Consider the following 20,346-nt stretch of genomic DNA (forward strand, 5'->3'; position numbering starts at 1 on the left):
TTGCAACACATGTGTGGATACACGGAACTGTGGGACGCTCCGTTCGTTGCGCCATCTCTTGTCCACCCGCACGAATTAATTCCTAGACCAAATATATTTTAATTTTTGCGACATAAAATCTGTGTAACAGTGTTATATTGATAATTATTTAAAAATTATTCTTAAATATTTATCAAATATAGAACTTAAACAGATTTTATACTGCAAAATTTTAAAATATGATCAATATTTCAGTTATTCGATTTCGGCTTTTAAAGATCACAAACGATAATAGAAAACCGAGATTAGACTATATTCTACGTACCTTTGATGTAGAACGTAATCACCACGCATGTTCAGACATTTGTTTCACCATAGCACAGTTTTGTCGATGTCAATCGCATAGAAAGACCGGAGATTGTTATCATTGGGCGTTACGTTGGAACTACACGGAGATGATGTGGGCCGCGGTAGCTCAGTGGTAGAGCGTTCACCTCTGGCGCGTGGGGTCCCTGGTTCGATCCCAGCTCAACCCAAGTAAACTTTATGGTGGTCAAACACCTTGTGCGTGGGTTTTCTTGGGGTTCTTCCGTTTCCTCCCACTTTCTTCATTCCACCATTCTCTGCAGAGGATGTAATGCAGTTACCAGTAACAATGAGGTTCAGGAAACTGTCGCCTTCCTTCTCGTAACAGTGCGAATGGTTTAGTATTAATCATTCGTTGCCCTTGTTGATAACATTAAGAATATTGTAAAGCATAATATTTAACAAACTGAATATTTAATAATCGTTAAAGTCAATCAATATATATTTTGTGATTTACATCTGTTGCAAGGTAAACCATTTTTAAGTATAAAGGACAAAAAACACTTATCTACCAGCACTAGCTAGAATAATTTGTCAAGAAAGCAAACAACTATTGATTGGAAATACATATCAATATATTGATGTTCTACCTTTTTAAATACAGTAATAGTAATTTAAAATTTGACAAATTCCTCGTGGTATGCAAATAACGTTTTCAGTCTACTTGATTATATATATATATACATAGGTGAGAATGTAAGAATCCATTTAGGAAACATATACACTTACACACAGTACTTTAGATAAAAACGTAAAATTATATACCTAGCGTGAGCAGGAAAAATAGTACGTCACAAAGTGTTGTTGTTCACGGAACATTTTTTCCTGTCAGACATATACTAAAATTTTCAAGTCGCGATTACTCAATTCAGGTTTAGAATTGACTGACAAAATTGTACTAAAAATGGGAATCATCATTTATAGATCTCAAGTATCGAATTATCTAATTTTAGCCGGGTTTCTGACTTTTACTGTTTTACCTGCGCACGCTGGATATATTCTAACTTAAAATTATATTTAGTTTACTATAAAAGGAAAGTAAAAGCCTTTCTTATCAAATATAGATCCACGTAACAAACTACTCTTCAAGAACATTTCTGACATAATATGAATGTATTGGGGATTTTTTTTTGGGGGGGGGGGGGGCAAAGAGAGATTCCCAATTCTGGGAGCTGGATTTATTTCATTGAGTTGATTTTAGTTTAGCGTCCCTTTCAGCAGCGAGGCTATATGAGACGTAGACCTACTGATTAACGTGGAATCCGAACCACATGAGCTCCCGCCGGGAATCGAACCCGGGTCTCCCACGCCAAAGGCGCGTACGCTAACCGCTTAGCCACGGAGGAGCTCTGGATTTATTTTAGACTTTGCGAAATAGGTATTTCAAAGTCACTGAGAATGATGATGATAGTTACTCAATTCGCGTTTGGCTTGTTGTGGACATATACGTCTCGGAAGATCATTTTTAACACAAATCGACTACATAGGAAAAAATGGACTTCAAATATAATATCTTAAAAGTAATTAAAGCGATCAAAACAAAACTTATATAACGTAATACTCACTAAAGTCAGTATCGAAAATAGCAATAACCAGTGTTACCACTTATCGATCAGTGTTGCCAACTCAGCACACAAATTATAAACTTCAAATAACACTATATACCTACTATTACATTTTTTTAAAACTACTTACGAAACATAGCCAAATACTGCAATTAAGAATACTGCATAGTTAAAATTTGTAACTTATATGGTGAGTTGGCAACAGTGACTGATGGTGGTAATAGTTGCTGTTTTCGGTACAGTATTTAGTGAGTATTACGTTGTGTAAATTTTGATAGATTTAATTATTTTTAAGATATTACATTTAAAGCCAATATTTCCATACTCAATTTCTGTGAAAATTGAACCTCCTATATCCCTTAGCCCTTAACAAAGGAAAGGCGAACCGAACGACTATCATTACTCTTCTCAGCGACGTCGAAATAAATATTTTGCAAAGTAATCCAGCTCTCAGGGTTGGGAGTCTTTCCTTGTTAGGAAAAAATGCACAATGTATTCGTATTACATCAGAAATGTTTTCGAAAAGTAGGAATGTATCGTTAGCGTACTGCAATCGTAAGTAGCGCATGTAACATTAGACCTATTTACTGCATAAAAATGAAAAAAATAACGATTCAAAAGATTGTAATATATAAACATTAAGAAATGTTACGTAACAATTCTCCCATTGTTGAACGAAATGTTTCAACAATAGGTTAAGAAAATTACCATCTACATCGGATGAAAATTTTAAAAAAATCAATGAACATTGATCTAAATACTGTATATATACGTATGCTCTACGTGAACTTATTCTAGAAGTCAAAAGAAGACAAAAAAGTGTGATATTTTTTGGACCTCTTGTGCTAGTAGGATTCTAAAGAAACAATTTGAATCTCATTTATGGCTTTTAGATAATTTTGATTCAGCATGATGTAGGGAAAGTTTTAGGTAGGATCTACACATTAGATTGCATTCCGCTATTTGGTAAGTAGGACTCAGGAAAAGACTTGCAAAAAACGGTAACACTGTATATCCAATTTGGTGGGTTATTTACAGACCTTTTCCTGAGTCCTACTTACAAATAGCGGGATGCTACCTTATGAATAGGTCCTACCCGATATCCCAGGATTTCTCGATATTCCTGTCCAGTGTTCACCCAAAGTTTCCTAATAAACATAAATAAATTCGGATGCTGATTCGTTAAGGGGCTCAACCAATAAATGAAGTCTTCCAGGTAAAAAAAAAATGTCAAACAAATTCTTGTCTTCTCTTGATCTCTAGAACAGTTTCCATAGAATATAAGAGCCACTTTCAGTACACCCGATGTAAATTAAGTGTCGAAACCGCGTGAAAATGAAATTTCCAGTTCCAAAGTTTCACAATTATGAATCAGATACTGGTTTATCACTGATTATATTATCCTAATTCATCACTCTGTACAAAGGATTACACAAAATTAAATTTCATATGCATTGTTCACTTAAAAATACGCGAGTATACTAATCATCATAACCACATACATTTTACCAGAGACCACATTCATAGGGTAAAGGCACCAGTGGTCGGACAGTTAAGGGATTTTTTTACTTTAAGTTCTTCAGGTTTCGTTTTCGTACATGACAGTAAGACTCACACTGTTGAATCTAATTCTTTGCACATTTCTGAACAAAAATAAGCAATTTTAACGCAAAATGTGGCACATATTCTTGTGTTATGATTTTTTTCCGAAAAAAATAGTCATTTTCACCAGTGGTCGGACAATCAGAGCGAGAGATCGGACAGGTGCGTTCCAGTGGTCGGACACGTTTCAAAAGTAATAGGAAAAGACTGTATCCTTAAAAATAATGCGAAAATATTTTATTTGTTAGAAAAGAAGTGATTACACTTGTATAAAAAAAGAACTAATAACATTTTTATGCTTGTTAGATATAGGCCTAAGCCATCTTCAGTTATAAGTATTCAGACTAGAATACAACACAACAATGTTTCTTACACATGCTCACAAATAGGCCCTAAATCCAATAAAGATAACATAAATATTTTTTTCAGACTATAGTGAAATTATTCAACACGAGAAGAAAATATTTAATAGGCCTAAATTGCAAAGTAAAAGTTAACTAACAACTTTAACTTTTCAAGTCCTTGTGGTGAATGTTGAACTTGTACCAGCCTCGTCCATAACGTTCAGGAGTGTACAACCTTCCCACTACGTCTTCAGGGGAAAATGGATATTCATCGGGTTCTTGAGGATGTCCGTAGACATACCCACAATACCTTTTGGTCATGACAGGCCTAAGGAATGACCCTTCATATTTACCATTCCCTTCTTTACTCGGTCCAAGAACTTGTCCTATCCAAAATCTCTTCTTACCAGCACCATCATCAAAAGCTACAACTAACCACATGTCTTTCTTTAATATTTCTGTTTTGTTGATGGGTTTAAGGTTAGGGAATGAACGTCCAAATTTCCATATTTTTGTTTGGATTTCTGGTTGAAATTCGGTTTCATAATCGTAGATACTTTCATCAGAGGATTCTTCTTTTGGCAGGCTCCGCTTTCTAATTTTCCTTATTTGTTCTAAGCTCTTCTTCTTACCTTTTCTCAGATTTCCTTCGGGCGTATGAATTTCAGATGATTGCAGGTGTTCTGCCTTCTTCACTTTATGATTCCGTTCTTTCTTTTCTCCAGTGTCTTTCTTTTGAATATACTCTCTCGACTTTGCTGATGACATGGCACTTGGTACTTTATCGCTCAGCCCTCTTCTTCTTTTTATTGTTTCTATAGGTTTGGGATAGTAGAGATGTGTCTTAAAAGGAGAAGGAATGTTGGAAGAAGTGCTTGGTGATGACACATAATTTGACGATTTTTCTTCCACAGTATTTGATGTACAATCAGGAAATGGGATGTCAGATGAAGTTGGTGGATTTAAATTAGAACTCTGGGGATGTATGTAATCTGGAACGTTAGAATTGTCGTTATTACAATTGAAAAATGTTTCAGGCGTCAATGTAACATTTATGGATGTGCTTGGAATAATACCAGAACTAAGAGAATGATGATCAGTTTTGGGTGAATTAGAGGAAATATGCTTAAAAAGTGCAGCTGACGTAGTGTTTGGCAGGCAGATATCTACGTCAGTAATTGTGTGGAGTTCATCTACTAAGCAACCATCCTGAGCAATCGTTTCTTCAGATGTACAAGAAACTTCAGACAAGGGTACTGATGAACAGACAGGGTTTTCGATAACGTGTACTGTAGAAGTCTCTTCCGGAATTATCCTATCATTCACATTTGAATTTTCTTCTGTGGCGACAATTTCAGAACATATTGTATAGTTACTTGATAAATTTAGCTCTTGTGGAAAAATTTCTGTATCTAAAAGAACTTCCATATCAACACTATCACCTATACTTAATTCGTTAGAAACAGATGGTTGTGGACCTTTACCACCACGATTAGGACATAACTTAGCTTTCTCTTTTTTCAACACACTAAGTACTTTGTCTGTGTCCACACCCTGTACACTAAGCTCAGTTTTTAAAGCAGCAACAACTTTTTCTGCTACATCTATCTCATAGATGTTAAGGTCATGAGTTTTGGATGTTGTATTTATTCTCTCTAGCTGATTCTGAACACACTTGCTATAATCAATAGCGTCCGGATTTAAAGGGCACAATCCACACTTTCGAAAACCACTTCTAATTGAATCAGGTATACTTTCATTCTCCAACACTTTTTTCAGTAAGGGACAGAACTGGGATTTGGTTAGAACCTTATTCAAGTTCTCTTCTTCATTTAACCACACGCGAACTGTCTGCTTCCATTGTGACTTCAGAGGCTTAAATACACTGACGTCAGCAGGTTGCATGAGGTGTGTTGTGTTAGCAGGTAGAGCATATAAAATGATACCATTATTGGAACAAAACTCACTCAATTCTAAAGTCATGTGGGATTTGTGACCATCAACAAATAAAATAACTGGCTTTTTCACCTTTTGATCATCTATCCACTTGTTTACGCCATTAGCAACGTACTCATAAAAAAGATCGCTTTTCATCCATCCACTATCACTTCTTCCAAGAAACCACTCTTCTGGCATACTGTCCACAATGTCCCGTGGTGCTCTAATAAAAGGGAAGACAACCATAGGATACAGTGTTTTGCCACTGGCTGAGAACACCAACAACACAGTGATATTGTCTTTCTCGTTCCCTAGTTTCACATCATATACATTTTTCCAGCCGCGTGGAGCGATAACCTTGCCTGTTTTTGGACATAATGCAAAGCTCGTTTCGTCTCCATTCAAAATACGATCTGGATCTTCTAGAATTTCTTCTACACCTAATTCTCTTAGATACCCTTCCAGTTCCCTAAACCACTTCCTGATATATTAACCAGTAACTCTTGCACGTCCTTTTGATACACTTTCCGGTTCTCTTAAAACCAACTGTGGGTGTCTTCGCATGAAAGATTTATACCATTTCTTACCTGAACGTCCATCTTTAAATGGTGTTTGTCTTTTATCACTTTTTATAATTTGAGCAACAGAATCAAGCAATTCATGTGTCTTCCTTGGAAATCCCAGTTTTGCTAAGTCTTCTAGCCACTTAACAAGCTTTAGTTCCTCTTCCTGTGTTAGAATTGAAGATGGTCCCATTTTTCTGACATGGCCCGGTTGCGATACTTTCCCACTCAAGCGATCTTGAATTGATGATTTTGGAACGTTAAATTTTCTGCTGGCTTCTCTTAATCCCATTCCATCCTTCTGTATGGCATTTAAAGCTGCAACCATGGATTCTGTGGAGTATTGGTGGAAAACCTTGGTACGCTTTTTATTTTCACCTTTGACTTCATCAGTTTCGACTTCGTTCATGATGACTATTTAACTTTCAAAGTAACCTGAAATTGAGAAGGTAGAATTGTAATAGCTGTAGGGATATTTTTTATAATCAAATTGATCATGTATTAATGGATAAAAGAAGACATACAAACAACTCTACGATAAATTTAAAATTCATGATAGATTAAAACAAGGAGAGACTTTATCTCCATCACTTTCTCATTTTGCTTTAGAGTATGCAGTTAGAAAGATAAGAGAAAGTAATGAAGGTTTAAATTTAATGGCATTATTCAGCTACTGACAAATGCAGATGATGTAGATTGGCTAGGGACAAATGGCGTAAAAATCATTAAAAGTTATACAGATAAACTTTTTAAAGCAGCTAAAGGGACAGGCTTATAAGTTAGTGTAGGGGAGACTAAATATATGTTTACTAGCTTACGCCAGATGTTAACTAATAATATTAATATTTAATAATTTGTAATAAAGCATTTGAAACTGTAAACAAGTTTAAATAGGCCTATTTTGGAGTGGTATTGACAGATAAAAATGAGGTAAAATCGGAAATTAAAAGCAGATTGAAGTCAGGAAATGCATTTTTCTGTTCAAAAACTAATATCCGCTTGTTTAATTTCAAAACGTCTTAAAATTAAAATACAAAAACAGCAATATTACCTTCAGTATTATATGGTTGTGAAACGTGGTCTCATAGACTAAAAGAAGAACATACATTAAAGGTAGGCTATTTGGAAATAAAGTTCTTAGACAAATACTGACATTTAGGCTATTTAATTTTGGTCATTACGGAAATTTTCATTGCGTCCGACATTAGGCACCAGTGATCGCCATAGTCGCCGGTGGTCGGACACTCGGAATTTTGTGTGTCCGACTACTGGTATAATACGTTTTTCTTACAGAAATCCGTTGTAGATTAATCTGTTACCTTATTACTAACGAAAGAACCAAAGTTTACAATAAAATCACAATAGAAACAAAACACTAGTGGTCGGACAGGGTGTCCGACCACTGGAAAACTCATGACTTCTAGGTACCTATTGTCGGACACAATAAATTATATAATTATTATTACTCTAGCATACTTTCTACGGTATAAAGCCCAAACATAACACTTCATAAGCTAGGAAAACAAATTTTGTGTTGAAACCATTAAAAACTAGAGAGTTTTACCTTATTTCGTTGGGACACATTTCTTAGCGGTTCAATAAGCTTTCCGCCATCTTCTCAGTTTACCAAGAGAGACAGGTACTTCATATTTTTTCCTACTACAGCCTTTCAAGTTTGATAGCTGGTAACACTGACACATCAAGACAAAGATGTCCAAAGACTGGGGATGTATTTTTTGTAGACATTTAAGTGAAATGGGTCTTGTTTAACCTATATTTCTTTGAAAATGTCCGACCACTGGAGGGTGTCCGACCACCGGCGCCTTTACCCTATGCAGAGGATAGTAGTGAAACAATTCTTCACTCTTGAATTTAACCAAATCACTTTTTAATATAACCTCATATGCAAGGTAGTGTCTACAATAGCAAATTCTTCTGATAAGCTATATACAAATATTACGTTTTTCTCACTGTTCACCAAAATATACTTAATATGTGCAAACTGAGGAAGATTATTGAAACAGGATACAACAAGAATAGAGTGACGAACATTTAATGTTATTCACACACACCCACGTCGTGAGAAAGTAATCATTACCGGCAACAAATTGAAGGATCTTATTATGCTTCTCGTGTTGGTCCAACGATTAAATCTATCTGAAAACCTGATCTGTGCAGAACTCTTGAAGCAAAAAGAAATTGATGTTTTATTGCTATTGACTTAGAAATATTTCATCGTGAAATAATGTTATGGGCGTACATTTAAGATATTTTATGTTTTGTCATATCTCACTGTCCACACATGAACTAAAGGTCCTACGAGAGAAGCAATTCTAAGGGTAATGAACGAGAAAATGACGTTTAGGTTTCAATGGTTATTTGAAAAGACTGGCACACATTTCATTGTGCTCACTAATTAAAGTTTGAAGCAAGAATACATTTTGTTTTAAATGACAACGAAATATTGTAGTATGTAAAGGAAGCTTATATACAAGTAACCATTAGATTTCTTCAATTCTTTCTAACAGTTCTTTAGCATAGATACTAATGTTGCAACGGCACTTATTTTCTTGTACCATTTGGTATAAATGTTGCACACAAGATGCTGTATCTACAACCACACTTGTTCGGCTTCAGAAGATATTTTGCACCCAAGACATCTACTATTTTCAATGATGATTTAAATTTATATACCACATTGTCAACGAGATAGCACTACTACGAACATCACTGCTTGAAATGTTAAATTGAGGTTACTCATCTTGTTTCTTTTGTTGTCCAAAGTTTTCTGGATGTCTTCTGGATTCTACTGAAAGAAAAGAACATACGTAGTAGAATAATGTCTAATACAAAATGTAACATAAGAACATTTATTTTCTGCAAGCACTTCAATAACTGTAATTGAAACTGCAAGAAACCTGTTCCTCTTAGCGTTAGTTTAGTAAAATGCGTTATATTACAGCCATATAGGGGCAGAAGTAAGCAAAGATATTGTGTAATGAAAATATTCATTCATATGAGCAATGCAATTAATGATAGCTGGCTAATAGCGTATAGCACCATATTTTGTCTTGGTAACGGCGGTGATGTGACGTGGGGGACACCTACAAGGTGTGGGAAGAGTTGTTGAGATATATTGATCCATGATTACAACATCCTCCCATATCAGCGTTGCCAACATGTACGATAATTATCGAATCATACGATAATTTTGACCCATGTACGATGTACGATAGCTTGTGTACGATAATAGGGAAATATACGATAATTTTATAACTCCTGCTACAATGCAAAGACAGTTCTGATGGTAATTGAAATTGAAAAAAAAATCATTCATTGTGTGAAAAACAGTATGAATTTTACAACGTATGTGTCAAAATTACTGAAAACATTACAAAAGTGACCAATGTCTCGAAAAAGTAAATAAAGCAGGTAAATTAATGTTAATACAGTAGTAATTTGAATATTTTTGTTATGATCTTAACTATATCTTACATTTATCGTACTTTAATGTCGTATTTTACGTTTATCGTACTTTAATATCGTAAAACCAGTTCATCTGCTTACACATGTTTATTATTACTAAGTACCTAATTGGTTAATCCGATCATTGTAGTTTAACATATATTTTGAACACCGATACTGTGTAAGACGGAACATACTAGAAAACTGAGGTAAACAACTGCTAGTATTTGTACTCCAGACAAGTGGTTCCATCTGTAAGCAAATTGGGAACCACGAGCATAGGACACCCGAGTTACCTAGTCGATCAAGAAGGGGTAATTACTAGCAACTTGATGCGCATACGTCTTCCATATAAAATGCTGAAAGGAAATCAGACTAGACTGTTTTCAGTAAACTGGTAAAGAATTGAACTTCAATCTTGTTTTTTATCCAGATTGTTAAATATAGTTTAATCTGTAAACGTTCGAGGTACAGTTACAGAGTTACGTCCTCTTAATAATAATAATAATAATAATAATAATAATAATAAAGTTTGATATTGAAAATGGAAAGAAAAGGTACGATAATTTTACGACAAAAGCGATAATTTTAGTTGCTACGTACGGTAATATCGTCTGATCAGGTTGGCAACGCTGTCCCATATCTACGGAAATCGATCGGAGCAGGATATATACCATGCATATCCTTTCGACACCTTGCCGGATGTGCTTAATGGGATTGAGATTGGGGATGTTCGGGGATCGTGCAAGTATCTCCACATCCATGAAGTGCTTATCAAATCAGTCAGAGAAATTTGGAAGAAATAGGCTACATAATAATTATCTTGCCGTATAGGTATTGGGCGCCTTCAGGGTGCTGGAGGCGAACAAATGTGTGAACATGACTGCCAGCAGCAGGCCTCCCAGCATGACATTGAAAAAATATAGGACAGTTTGGTTTATGGAATAGAAAATTATGCTCTGAAGCACAGAAAAAAATATAAATGTACCTTAAGAAAAGGCCACACTTCATCCCAATGGGCAACTGGAAACAAGTTTAAAAAAAAGAATTAATATAGAAAAGAAACAGAAATAGCTAACTCTTATTTATAGAATTACCATGGCATTTAACACTTTTTGCATGCCGTTATTAATACATATTTTTCAATAATACCTAAATTCAATTAATGCACGCAAAAATAAAAATTATTTCTCTTTCATATCTTTCTAATGAAAAAAAGAAGACTGATAACTTATTTCTCTGTAATGAAATATTTGAATCTAATTAAAACATTGAATTATTTGATCAACGTGTTTCCTTCTGAAATAAATAATGTAGCCTAACAGTATTTCATTCATTATAGTTCTGCAAATTATATACACTTCTAACAACTGTTACATAACACAAATTTCAGGACATTTCCAGTTCATAAGTAATTTCCGGAATTTTCACCATTTTCCTGCTTTCCATGACTTTTCCAAGGCGTTTCCGCGACACACTTTTATTTGCAGGTTTTCCAGGACGCGTTGGAACCCTGCATATTATTATGTACAGCAATATTGGAAGTCATTGGGATATGTTGGTGATAACCAACACATCTCTATGCCTAGTCAATACTGCTGCATACACTGCTGAGAAAAATGCTAACACAGCTTGCGTTATAAGAAACTGGAGCATGGTAAGGATCCTCAGATAAGTTTCACAGGGGAGGAATAAGCACATACGAAACAAAGACAAAATGAGTGGACATGGGAGGATAGGGAAAATATATATTTTTTAAATATAGTGAGGATTAGCGACTAGACCGTCAGAAAAAATGCAAATTGTACATGGTACATGTTCATATACTAGTATCAAATATTTACCGAGGATTAATTATAAAATTATTTAAAAAATTCTATCTTTAGTTACAGATGTTGTAATTTACGTGATATTAGCCGGTACAAGTGTATCTGTGCTCCGGTTTAGTATAAGCATCAGGGACTACACAAAAAGGTACATTGGACACTATAATACTTTGTAAAATGTTAAGAATTTTTTTTAAATGGAACTTTGTCAAAAATCATACATGAGACTTACTGTATCAACAAATAACACATGTAACATAGTCCACCAACAAAAGAGAGGACACTAACTAAGTACTTGCTTTGAAAAAAGTTTATATACGTTGGTCTTGAACGTTGTATAAAAGTACCGAACAATTGAAACAATCCTAAGTAAATTTGTTGTTGTTTTCAATGAGTACATCCTGTAACCAGATTTTGTGTACCTGAAGTAATTAATTTAATGTGTAGGCTGAAACAAAAATAGCAAAGATTATGGCAAAACAAACTATATTAGAAATACATTATAATCAACTCTTCTTGTGCCTCAAAAAGAGTTTTCGTCTACCTTTTCTAGTTGGCAGTGAGAAGGAAATTACTGCTGTGAGTGGAAAGAGCAAGAGCAACCCTTGAAAATGACATACACTCTAATAATATTAACGAAACGTTTATTTTCTATGTATTATTTAGAGGCATATGCTTCAGATAGTGAAGTTCACAGACAGAAGAAATCTACGGGTTTTGTAATACTTCTTATTTCAGAAACATAAAACAAAGAATGGTAGAATTACCTTCACGTGAATCACAAATCCTTCCTGTGACTGGACAACAGTCGGTTTGCATGAACGTTTTCCTCTTCCAGCAATTCTTCCTCGAGGTGGACACCCAACCGGTAATAGAAAGATTTTCATCAGGTCAACAGTTCCTGTCAATGAAATTATTAACAATAAACTACTGGGGTATCATTCCTAAATACAGTGCAATATCACACGAAATCAGTCATATTGTTATTAAAGAATAATGTATTTCAGTAAAATCTAAATGCTCTCTTTCAAAGAAAATTCAGACTGATCGTATAAGTGCAAGATGTAAAATTAAAAAGAATAACTATCCGTCGCACTGTTAAAAAAAAGGCTAAATTTCTAAAGTAGCTGTCGATAGAAATTACCAATACACATGGCATATTGCTTTCCACAGCAATTCTGAAGCTATTATTCTAGAAAGGAAATAGATGAAAATTTACTTTATAGTTTGTGGACAAAGTTTATTCGATTGTTGGCGAAACAATTAAAGTGGAAGAACACTTTATGTCAGAGTTTGCAGCGAATTAATGAAAATAGCAGCCATTTAAATTTTACACTGTACTTTACAACAAGATTTAGCAAGCTATATGGAAGCACAATAAAGAAATATAGTACCGCTCGAATATTTCCCTACAGTCCCTAATTACAACAGTTGGTAATAATTAACTGTATACATATTTCACATGTCAAATATTAAAACGTAAGTGAAAAAGACATCAAATCCCATTACGTGGATTGGTCTACAGGTGCTTGTCAAAATGCAATTATAACACGTTCTCTTGCTCAATAACTACGAGTGACAAATGTTTGGTTTCTGGGAGAGACTTTGCAGACATCCTGTATAATAACGTATGACTTTGTTTGGACTGAAGTAACATCGACAATTACCTTTGTTTATTTCCTTGATTTAACAGTGTGGACTATTTTGACAGCAACGACTTTAGCCTATCAGATGTCGGAGTGTAAACATATTTAACGGAGGAAAAAATTAAGAAGCCGGCAGTGCATTCACACCATTCAACTCTTGATTAAGAAAACTCAGGTAAAACGCAAGTAGGTTACAAGAAGCTATTATAAGTCATTCCATTTGTGTCCCACCGAGAAGCACCTTACACAGCCTTGATTTAGAATAAGAACATTAAAGCTTATAATGTTTCAACCACGTAACATGTTCGCTAGTTGGTTCTAAGAGAGGGGAAAAAAGTCGACTACTGTGATTACATATGATACAAAAAACGAATAGATGTAAGCCTTATTATATTCTTCCATCCTCATCCAGAAGGTATCCATCATCTTCACTTTGTACAACTGTTACTCCAGCAACACAAATATATAAGGTGGTGCGTAAGCCCACTTATAAACTGCATATTAATTATAAAAACTGGAAAACAACTACGACCTAGGGAAGTCGTATGGTAGGAGTAATCTTGAATGTCAGCATTTTGAAATCCACCATCTTGAATCAGATTAAGTTTTTAAAATAGGAATAGGGTAATGTGATCCATGTTTCAGGCTAGAATTTCATCAGAAAAACAATCAAGACGTTAGTTTTCAGATACTGTAAAAAGTTACAGACATATTACTTTCTGATGTTTACCTTGTGCGTACGTCCTTTATCATTCCTTAACTGCGTGTTAATGACAATAAGTTAATAATACCTTCTGCATACTTACCTTGTTCGTTCAAAACTCTTATTTCTACATGAAAGCTCGCTAATTCCAACTCATTATTGATGGAACCCAGTTCTATCAACATTAACTTGATACACAACATTATAAAGGCAACAGCGATGCGTACTTCAGTGGGCATTAAATATTTTTATCTCCCATTCGATGGTACTCCCAATGGGGATGATACTAACTCCCATTTGTGAAATGAAATCTTTGAGTTTTACTCCCACGTTAAGGAGACGGTGATGGTGAGTAATAATTGAAATGGTGGAATGAACAAAGTGGTAGGAAACGGGAAACCCACGCACATGCTATTTGTCCACCACAAAGTTCACTTGGCGGGGGCTGAGATCGAACCCGGGACCCCAAGCACCAGAGGTGGACGATCAACCACTAAGCCACCGCGGCCCCTAACTCCCATTTGTATGAACCCATGTACGCTTTCTAACAAAAGACGAGGTCCCGATGGCTCAGTGGTAGAGCGCTTACTTCTGGTACGTGGGGTCCCTGATTCTATCCCTGGTCAAGTATGTTTCTGGTGGACAACATCGTGCTCGTTGGTTTCCTCGGGGACTCCCACTTTCTCATTTAACTAATTCTTTCATCATTATTCAGTTACTTTAATCATCGTCTCCCTTACCTAACAGGTATCATGGTGAGATGTTTCAAAGATTTCTTTTTATAAAATATCATTAGCACAGTCGTACAGTATTAACTCTCTGAATACAATCAATATTTACTTGTAGTATTTGATAACGTTTCTACTTCTGCAACATTCCTCGTTGGTAAGCATTTATCATCCGCCTTCCTCAGTAATTTTAATATGTTGCGGAATCGATCCACTAGCTCGCCCTTCGATACTTATTGCTGCGAACCTCCTGTTACAGGTGGAACAAAATAGGCCTCTCTTGCATCTCCAGAAAATATTTCACATATATCAGAAGCAAGTTGCTAGCACTCGTGATTGTATACTCTGTAAAGAAATATGTTAAAATTCGTTGAAACAAATTTGATTAACGATGAAATACTAATACTGATAATTTTGGACAGATAATTTTTTGTTAATTTCTTTTGGTATTACACTAAATGCCTACCGGTCATGAAAGTCATGTATTTCCGTGTTCAGTCACGCAAATCAAGAAAAACAAATGAAATGTTCCAGACATGATAATTTTTAGAACCATTTACATAACTATTTTCCGAATTTTGAGAAATCAGAGATTTTTTTTAATTTTAAAGAGTAAAAATTACGTGACTGGATCTCAGAATCGAACCCGGGTCTCCCACGTCAAAGACGGGTACGCAAACAGTTCAGCTACGAGGGAGTTCTGCATTTCTATTTTTTAAAAGTATAGTTATTCTACAATATTACTTTACAAAATGTACGAATAAATAGTTTTAAAACGTAAATATGCACTAAAAATGTATGTAGTAGACATTCAGTTACATGAGAAAATAACACATTATCCTTTGAAAAAGCTTTCCATACGTCAAACTATAAGAAATTTATATCTCCATATCAAACACATTTTTTTTAAAGTATACTTATTTGATTCGGGCGATTGCTGTCCGTATGTAGCATACACGGCACTTAGCAAAATGGCAACAAACGCAGAAAACCTAGAAATAAGTCACAAGAAGGATATCACTGTGGCATCAGCTCAAAAAAAAAAAAAAAGTGAGTAAAGCATGATCGGTCAGGTACATGAATGTATGCATCATTCGCTTGACCATGTCCCGTCCAGGACGTTTCAGTATATTACACCAATCTGACTAAAGTAACCGGATCAGCTGACTTTGGAAGAGTTAGTTAAAAGTCTAATTGAGCAACACGTTATTCATCCTGCAAGGTAAATACTTGATTACCAAATTCAGTCCTCCAACCGGCGATATTGACCTGCTCTCCGGAGTTTGTTGAGCTGTTGAGCCAAAGGTGACAACATACTCTACTCCGGCTTGTCGTTCTGACTGAGGTTTCTCTCTTTTCCTCACTCCTACAAGGTAAATGCCGTTATGGTACATTCTGTAATGCCAGAGTCGTGATCTTTCCACATTCTTGCCCCTATCCTATTCAGGTCTGAGCCTAAGTTGTCTAAAGACCATAAATAAGTTCAAAATTACCTTGAATGATTGAGACTGTGTAACATTTTTTGCAGGTCCATCATTCAGTGTAAGGTTCTACCCTCATTCACTACAGCAAAATATGGGGATAGTACACTACACACACGCAGAGGCTACCTCCTTTCTCGGATAGTGGTCTCCGAAGAACTCCATCTCCCTAGAGGACGGGCCTTAGCTTGTCGTGTTACGGGCTAAGGTCAAAGCTGCCAGAACACCCATAAGTTCGTGAATAAAATCATTTAAAAAATATTTTGATCCAGAACACGATATGTTGAGCACTTTGTTTTTTCGTTAGATATTTATGATGTATTAGTACTATTATTGGCCAACTGATGTCACATTAAAAAGCAAAACGGAAATCGTAATATTAAACACAATCATGTTAAAAGCACAGATATATAAAACTCTCAAAGCATCTTATTTCCTAGGCGAGGATTTCTTCTGGCCAAGGAAGGAGTAAAACTCTACAAGGTTTAAGGATACATACCACGGAAAGGCTGAACTGTAAAATTAAGTTACAAACTTCTATCATCTCTAAAATTCAAATACAGCGAAACTTCTATTTTACAGATAACGTGAGTTTCTAACTCAATTTTATAATTCAAGTGGTTCAGGCTTTCCTCTCTTCCTTAACCTATGGAAGTGGTTGCCTAGAAAATGGAAAAGTTTGCCAGTTTTATATCACGTTTATACATAAATACAGCGTCCGGATGTATGGCATAGAAACTACAGTGCAAGAAATACAAACTAGTATGTGTTAGGTAGCCGCTAAAAAGAATTATTTCTATCTAACCGATTCAGAAAAGGGCGAAGGTGGTAGGCCTGTGCGATAGGGCGTGGTTGCGCCCGGAAGGAGCACTCTCGTTAGCGACGGTGGGTTGAAGCACAAGTGAAAGTAGTGGAAACAGGTGGGGTTTGGCAATGACACGAGTTTCAATAGCACTTCCCATGCTTTCATACTAGTAATGCTCCATTTGTAAACATAAAATACAGCTTCTATGTATTGTGCAGAAATACACCGCAGAGATGGCCACTTAGCAGGTTAGGTTGGTTAAGTTACATTAGATTAGGATCGACAAAACTCAAACATCGACACTAAATCATAACAAGTGTACTTCCGCCTCTACATGCAGTGGCGCTTACATCAAAACAACCAACAAGAACAACAAACATATTTTCAACTACAAATATTCCCTTCACCTGAATTTCAATCATTTTTAATCAGAAACCAAACTAAATTATCCAATTCACAAGGTAAATTTCATAAAATTGGTCCAACGATACAGCATTTAACTCGTATTTTCCTCCGGTGGTAGCGCACAGAAGCTGTATTATATTAGTATGAAACCATGACAAGTGCTGTTCGAACTCGTATACTTGCTAGAGGCCCCGCGTGGCGTAGTCGCTAACGCTATCGCTTTTGGTGCGAGCGGTCCTGGGTTCGATTCCCGGTGAGGGCACTCGGACATAAAGTGTAATTTTTTCAGGCAGTCATCCTGAGTAGGGTTTTCCTCGCTCACAGCAGGGAAATGCTGGGATGGTACCTAACATACAAGGTCTAGGCCACTCACTTCCCTCAACCGTACATTCTTCCGTCCCTTTCCTCGATTAATGTGATTGAAGAGGGCCATCGTCCCTCATACGTGACGGGCTAACATGACCTTAGACACTGAAAGAACAGAAATCTAATTTCTAATTAATATCATTGCCAAAGGCGACAATTGCTTTCACTACTTTCACGCATATACCCACCGTGACTGACGCGACTGCTCGTTTCGGATACAACCCTGCATTATCACACAGCCCCCACCAGCTTCACTCTGATCTGACTCTCTTAGATATAAATCCTGCTTTTTAGTGGCCACCTTTGGTTTCTGTTTTTGCACTAGTTTTTATTCTATATATCTGGATGCGGCAAGGTTCTAAAACACAGATCCCCTTCCCATTTAGCTGTGATAAAGACAGGAAGCAATGTGCCCTGCGGGGCTCTAATCCGCCTTCACTCGCTAACGTTCGGTCGGCAATATTATATGAATTAAATATTAAACTTTGGTATAGAAAGGATCCAACCTAGCTACTAATCTATATAGGGGGACCAGTGTTCTAGAACCTTTCCTCCGGATGCTGTATTTATACCCAAATAGTACCTTAAAAGAATTGAAATGGTCCCCTTATGGGCGCTCGAAGTTGGGGGCAGGGTGGGCCCGTCCCGCCTGCTCACAAAAATGTATACGTAATGGAGCAAACTACATACATGAAATACCAGACATAATATAACAACAATGAGCCCCTAGAAAATTTTCTTCTTACGCCCCTGGGTCCTCTTCAATTTAATTTATGCTAAATAGGGTAATGTGATGTCTCCTAGCGCAAATATTTTGGAGAACAATAAGAAGGGAATTAGTGAAATAATTATAATTTTTGGACAACCATTTCGACTGGTGTGCCAAAACCTGAGCTGTTCCTTCGTAAAAGTTAAAGTACCTTGTTCGGAACTTTCCACGGAACGTATTTTCTAGTGCACTTTGAGCAGAACATTCGTAGGATCCAATACCAAAACGAGCCCTGCGGTTCTTCTAACCCCCTTCGCTCGCTCAGCTATGTTTTGTGAAGTAACACTGAAGATTGGGGGAGAAACAAATAAATACCCAAAATCACTTGTTCTGCTCAAAGTGCATTCCTACCGCAAAAGATACAATTAGTTGTCAATTGATTAGTATTAATTTTCAATATTGAGGAAACAACTGAAAAACGAACTTTTAAACGGGTTGTCATTATGACTTAAGAAACGGGACAACTTCGAGAAACCACATAATTTCTTAACCTAATTTCTTATAAGATGTTCCAAGATTTGATTGACTACATAAATAATAAGATTAATCGGAGTAATCCCTACACCAAAAAAATAGTAAGTTATTTTCGAATAGATAGATTTCCGAATAGCTTTTCTGCCATCCAAATGTATTGTCAATCTACATGGACTTTGTGCTTTTAACTATATCTGACTTGTTCACAACATAGTTTAAAATAACGATCCGGATTGAGTATAGCCCGCTCCCCCCAGTGATTTTTAACGAATCATAGTGATTCTAACGGTTCATATTAGTTCATAATGAATCGGAATCACATGTTATAAAGATTTAAGATTAAATCTTGTGGTAAGGAGGCTTTAGTATAAGTAGTAGTAGCGGTAGTAGTCGTAGTAGCAGTAGTAGTGGTAGTAGTAGAAGCAGTAGTGGTGGTAGTTAGTAGCCATACTAGTAGTACTAGTAGTAGGAACGGGTTAGAAGCCCCGCAGGGGTTGGTTGGGTTCTGTTCTCGATATAAGTAGTAGTAGTAGTATTCGGAGTAGTAGTAGTAGAAATAGTAGTTGTAGTAGTAGTAGTAGTAGTAATAGTAGTAGTAGTAATAGTAATAGCAGTAATAGTAGTGACTCTTCCAGTACCGGTGATAAAGAATTGGGGGGAGCGGGCTATACACAAGCCAAAGATCCTAAATTTACGTGCAGTGATTTCAAGGAGTAAGGGCCTAAGCCCTAGAATTAATTCATACCCTTAAGCAACCTTACCCTTGCAACGAAACCCATTCCTTTATTTTAGGAAAACAGCTTCCTTACCACAAGATTTACACAATTTCCCTAGTGGAAGCACTCCATGATTTTATAGTGATGTCAGGGTACCACTTCCTTCTCTGTCTGATGTTATTTTCACTAGCCTATATTCACTAATTTCGCACCGACACAAACTGGAATACGCATAAGAATCTCATCTGTTATTTTCGATCTCAATTTTCCACGCCTACTTGTGGCACTAAATAGTTCCGGAATGTTGTTTTCTACTTAAACAGCGTTGCCAACCTGATGATCAGAACATATTATCGTACGCAGCACCTAAATTATAGTTTTTATTGTAAAATTATGGTATCTTTTATTTTCAATCCCAATACTAAGCTTTATTATTATTATTATTATTATTATTATTATTATGAAAAATTAATATGAAGTTTTACAGCTAAAGTATATTTAACAATCTGCATAGGAAACAAGATTGAAGCTTAATTCTTTACCAGTCTATCAAAATAAAAAAATCGAATTTCCCTCCAACACTTTATACGTTTACTTTTAAAAAC

At 35.9% G+C, this 20,346-nt stretch overlaps 1 protein-coding gene across 2 annotated transcripts; it reads right to left on the reverse strand.

Annotated features, from left to right (window-relative positions):
* Window positions 1-908: 908 nt before the first annotated feature.
* Window positions 909-20,041, reverse strand: LOC145676202 (uncharacterized). 2 transcript variants are annotated; one of them, XM_081747123.1, is made up of 5 exons: window positions 19,835-20,041; window positions 14,838-15,070; window positions 12,416-12,549; window positions 7,922-9,163; window positions 909-6,792 (listed from the first exon to the last, which is right to left on the reverse strand). In XM_081747123.1, the coding sequence occupies exon 5, from the start codon at window positions 6,038-6,040 to the stop codon at window positions 4,019-4,021; it is 2,022 nt and encodes a 673-aa protein (XP_081603249.1). In that variant the 5' UTR covers window positions 6,041-6,792; window positions 7,922-9,163; window positions 12,416-12,549; window positions 14,838-15,070; window positions 19,835-20,041; the 3' UTR covers window positions 909-4,018. The 2 variants fall into 2 exon arrangements, with proteins under 2 accessions (XP_081603249.1, XP_081603248.1); XM_081747122.1 differs by having other exon boundaries at window positions 909-9,166.
* Window positions 20,042-20,346: the final 305 nt, after the last annotated feature.

This window comes from Thermobia domestica, chromosome 18, assembly GCF_964235325.1.
Source record: "Thermobia domestica chromosome 18, izTheDome1.hap1.1, whole genome shotgun sequence".
Lineage (NCBI taxonomy): Eukaryota > Metazoa > Arthropoda > Insecta > Zygentoma > Lepismatidae > Thermobia > Thermobia domestica.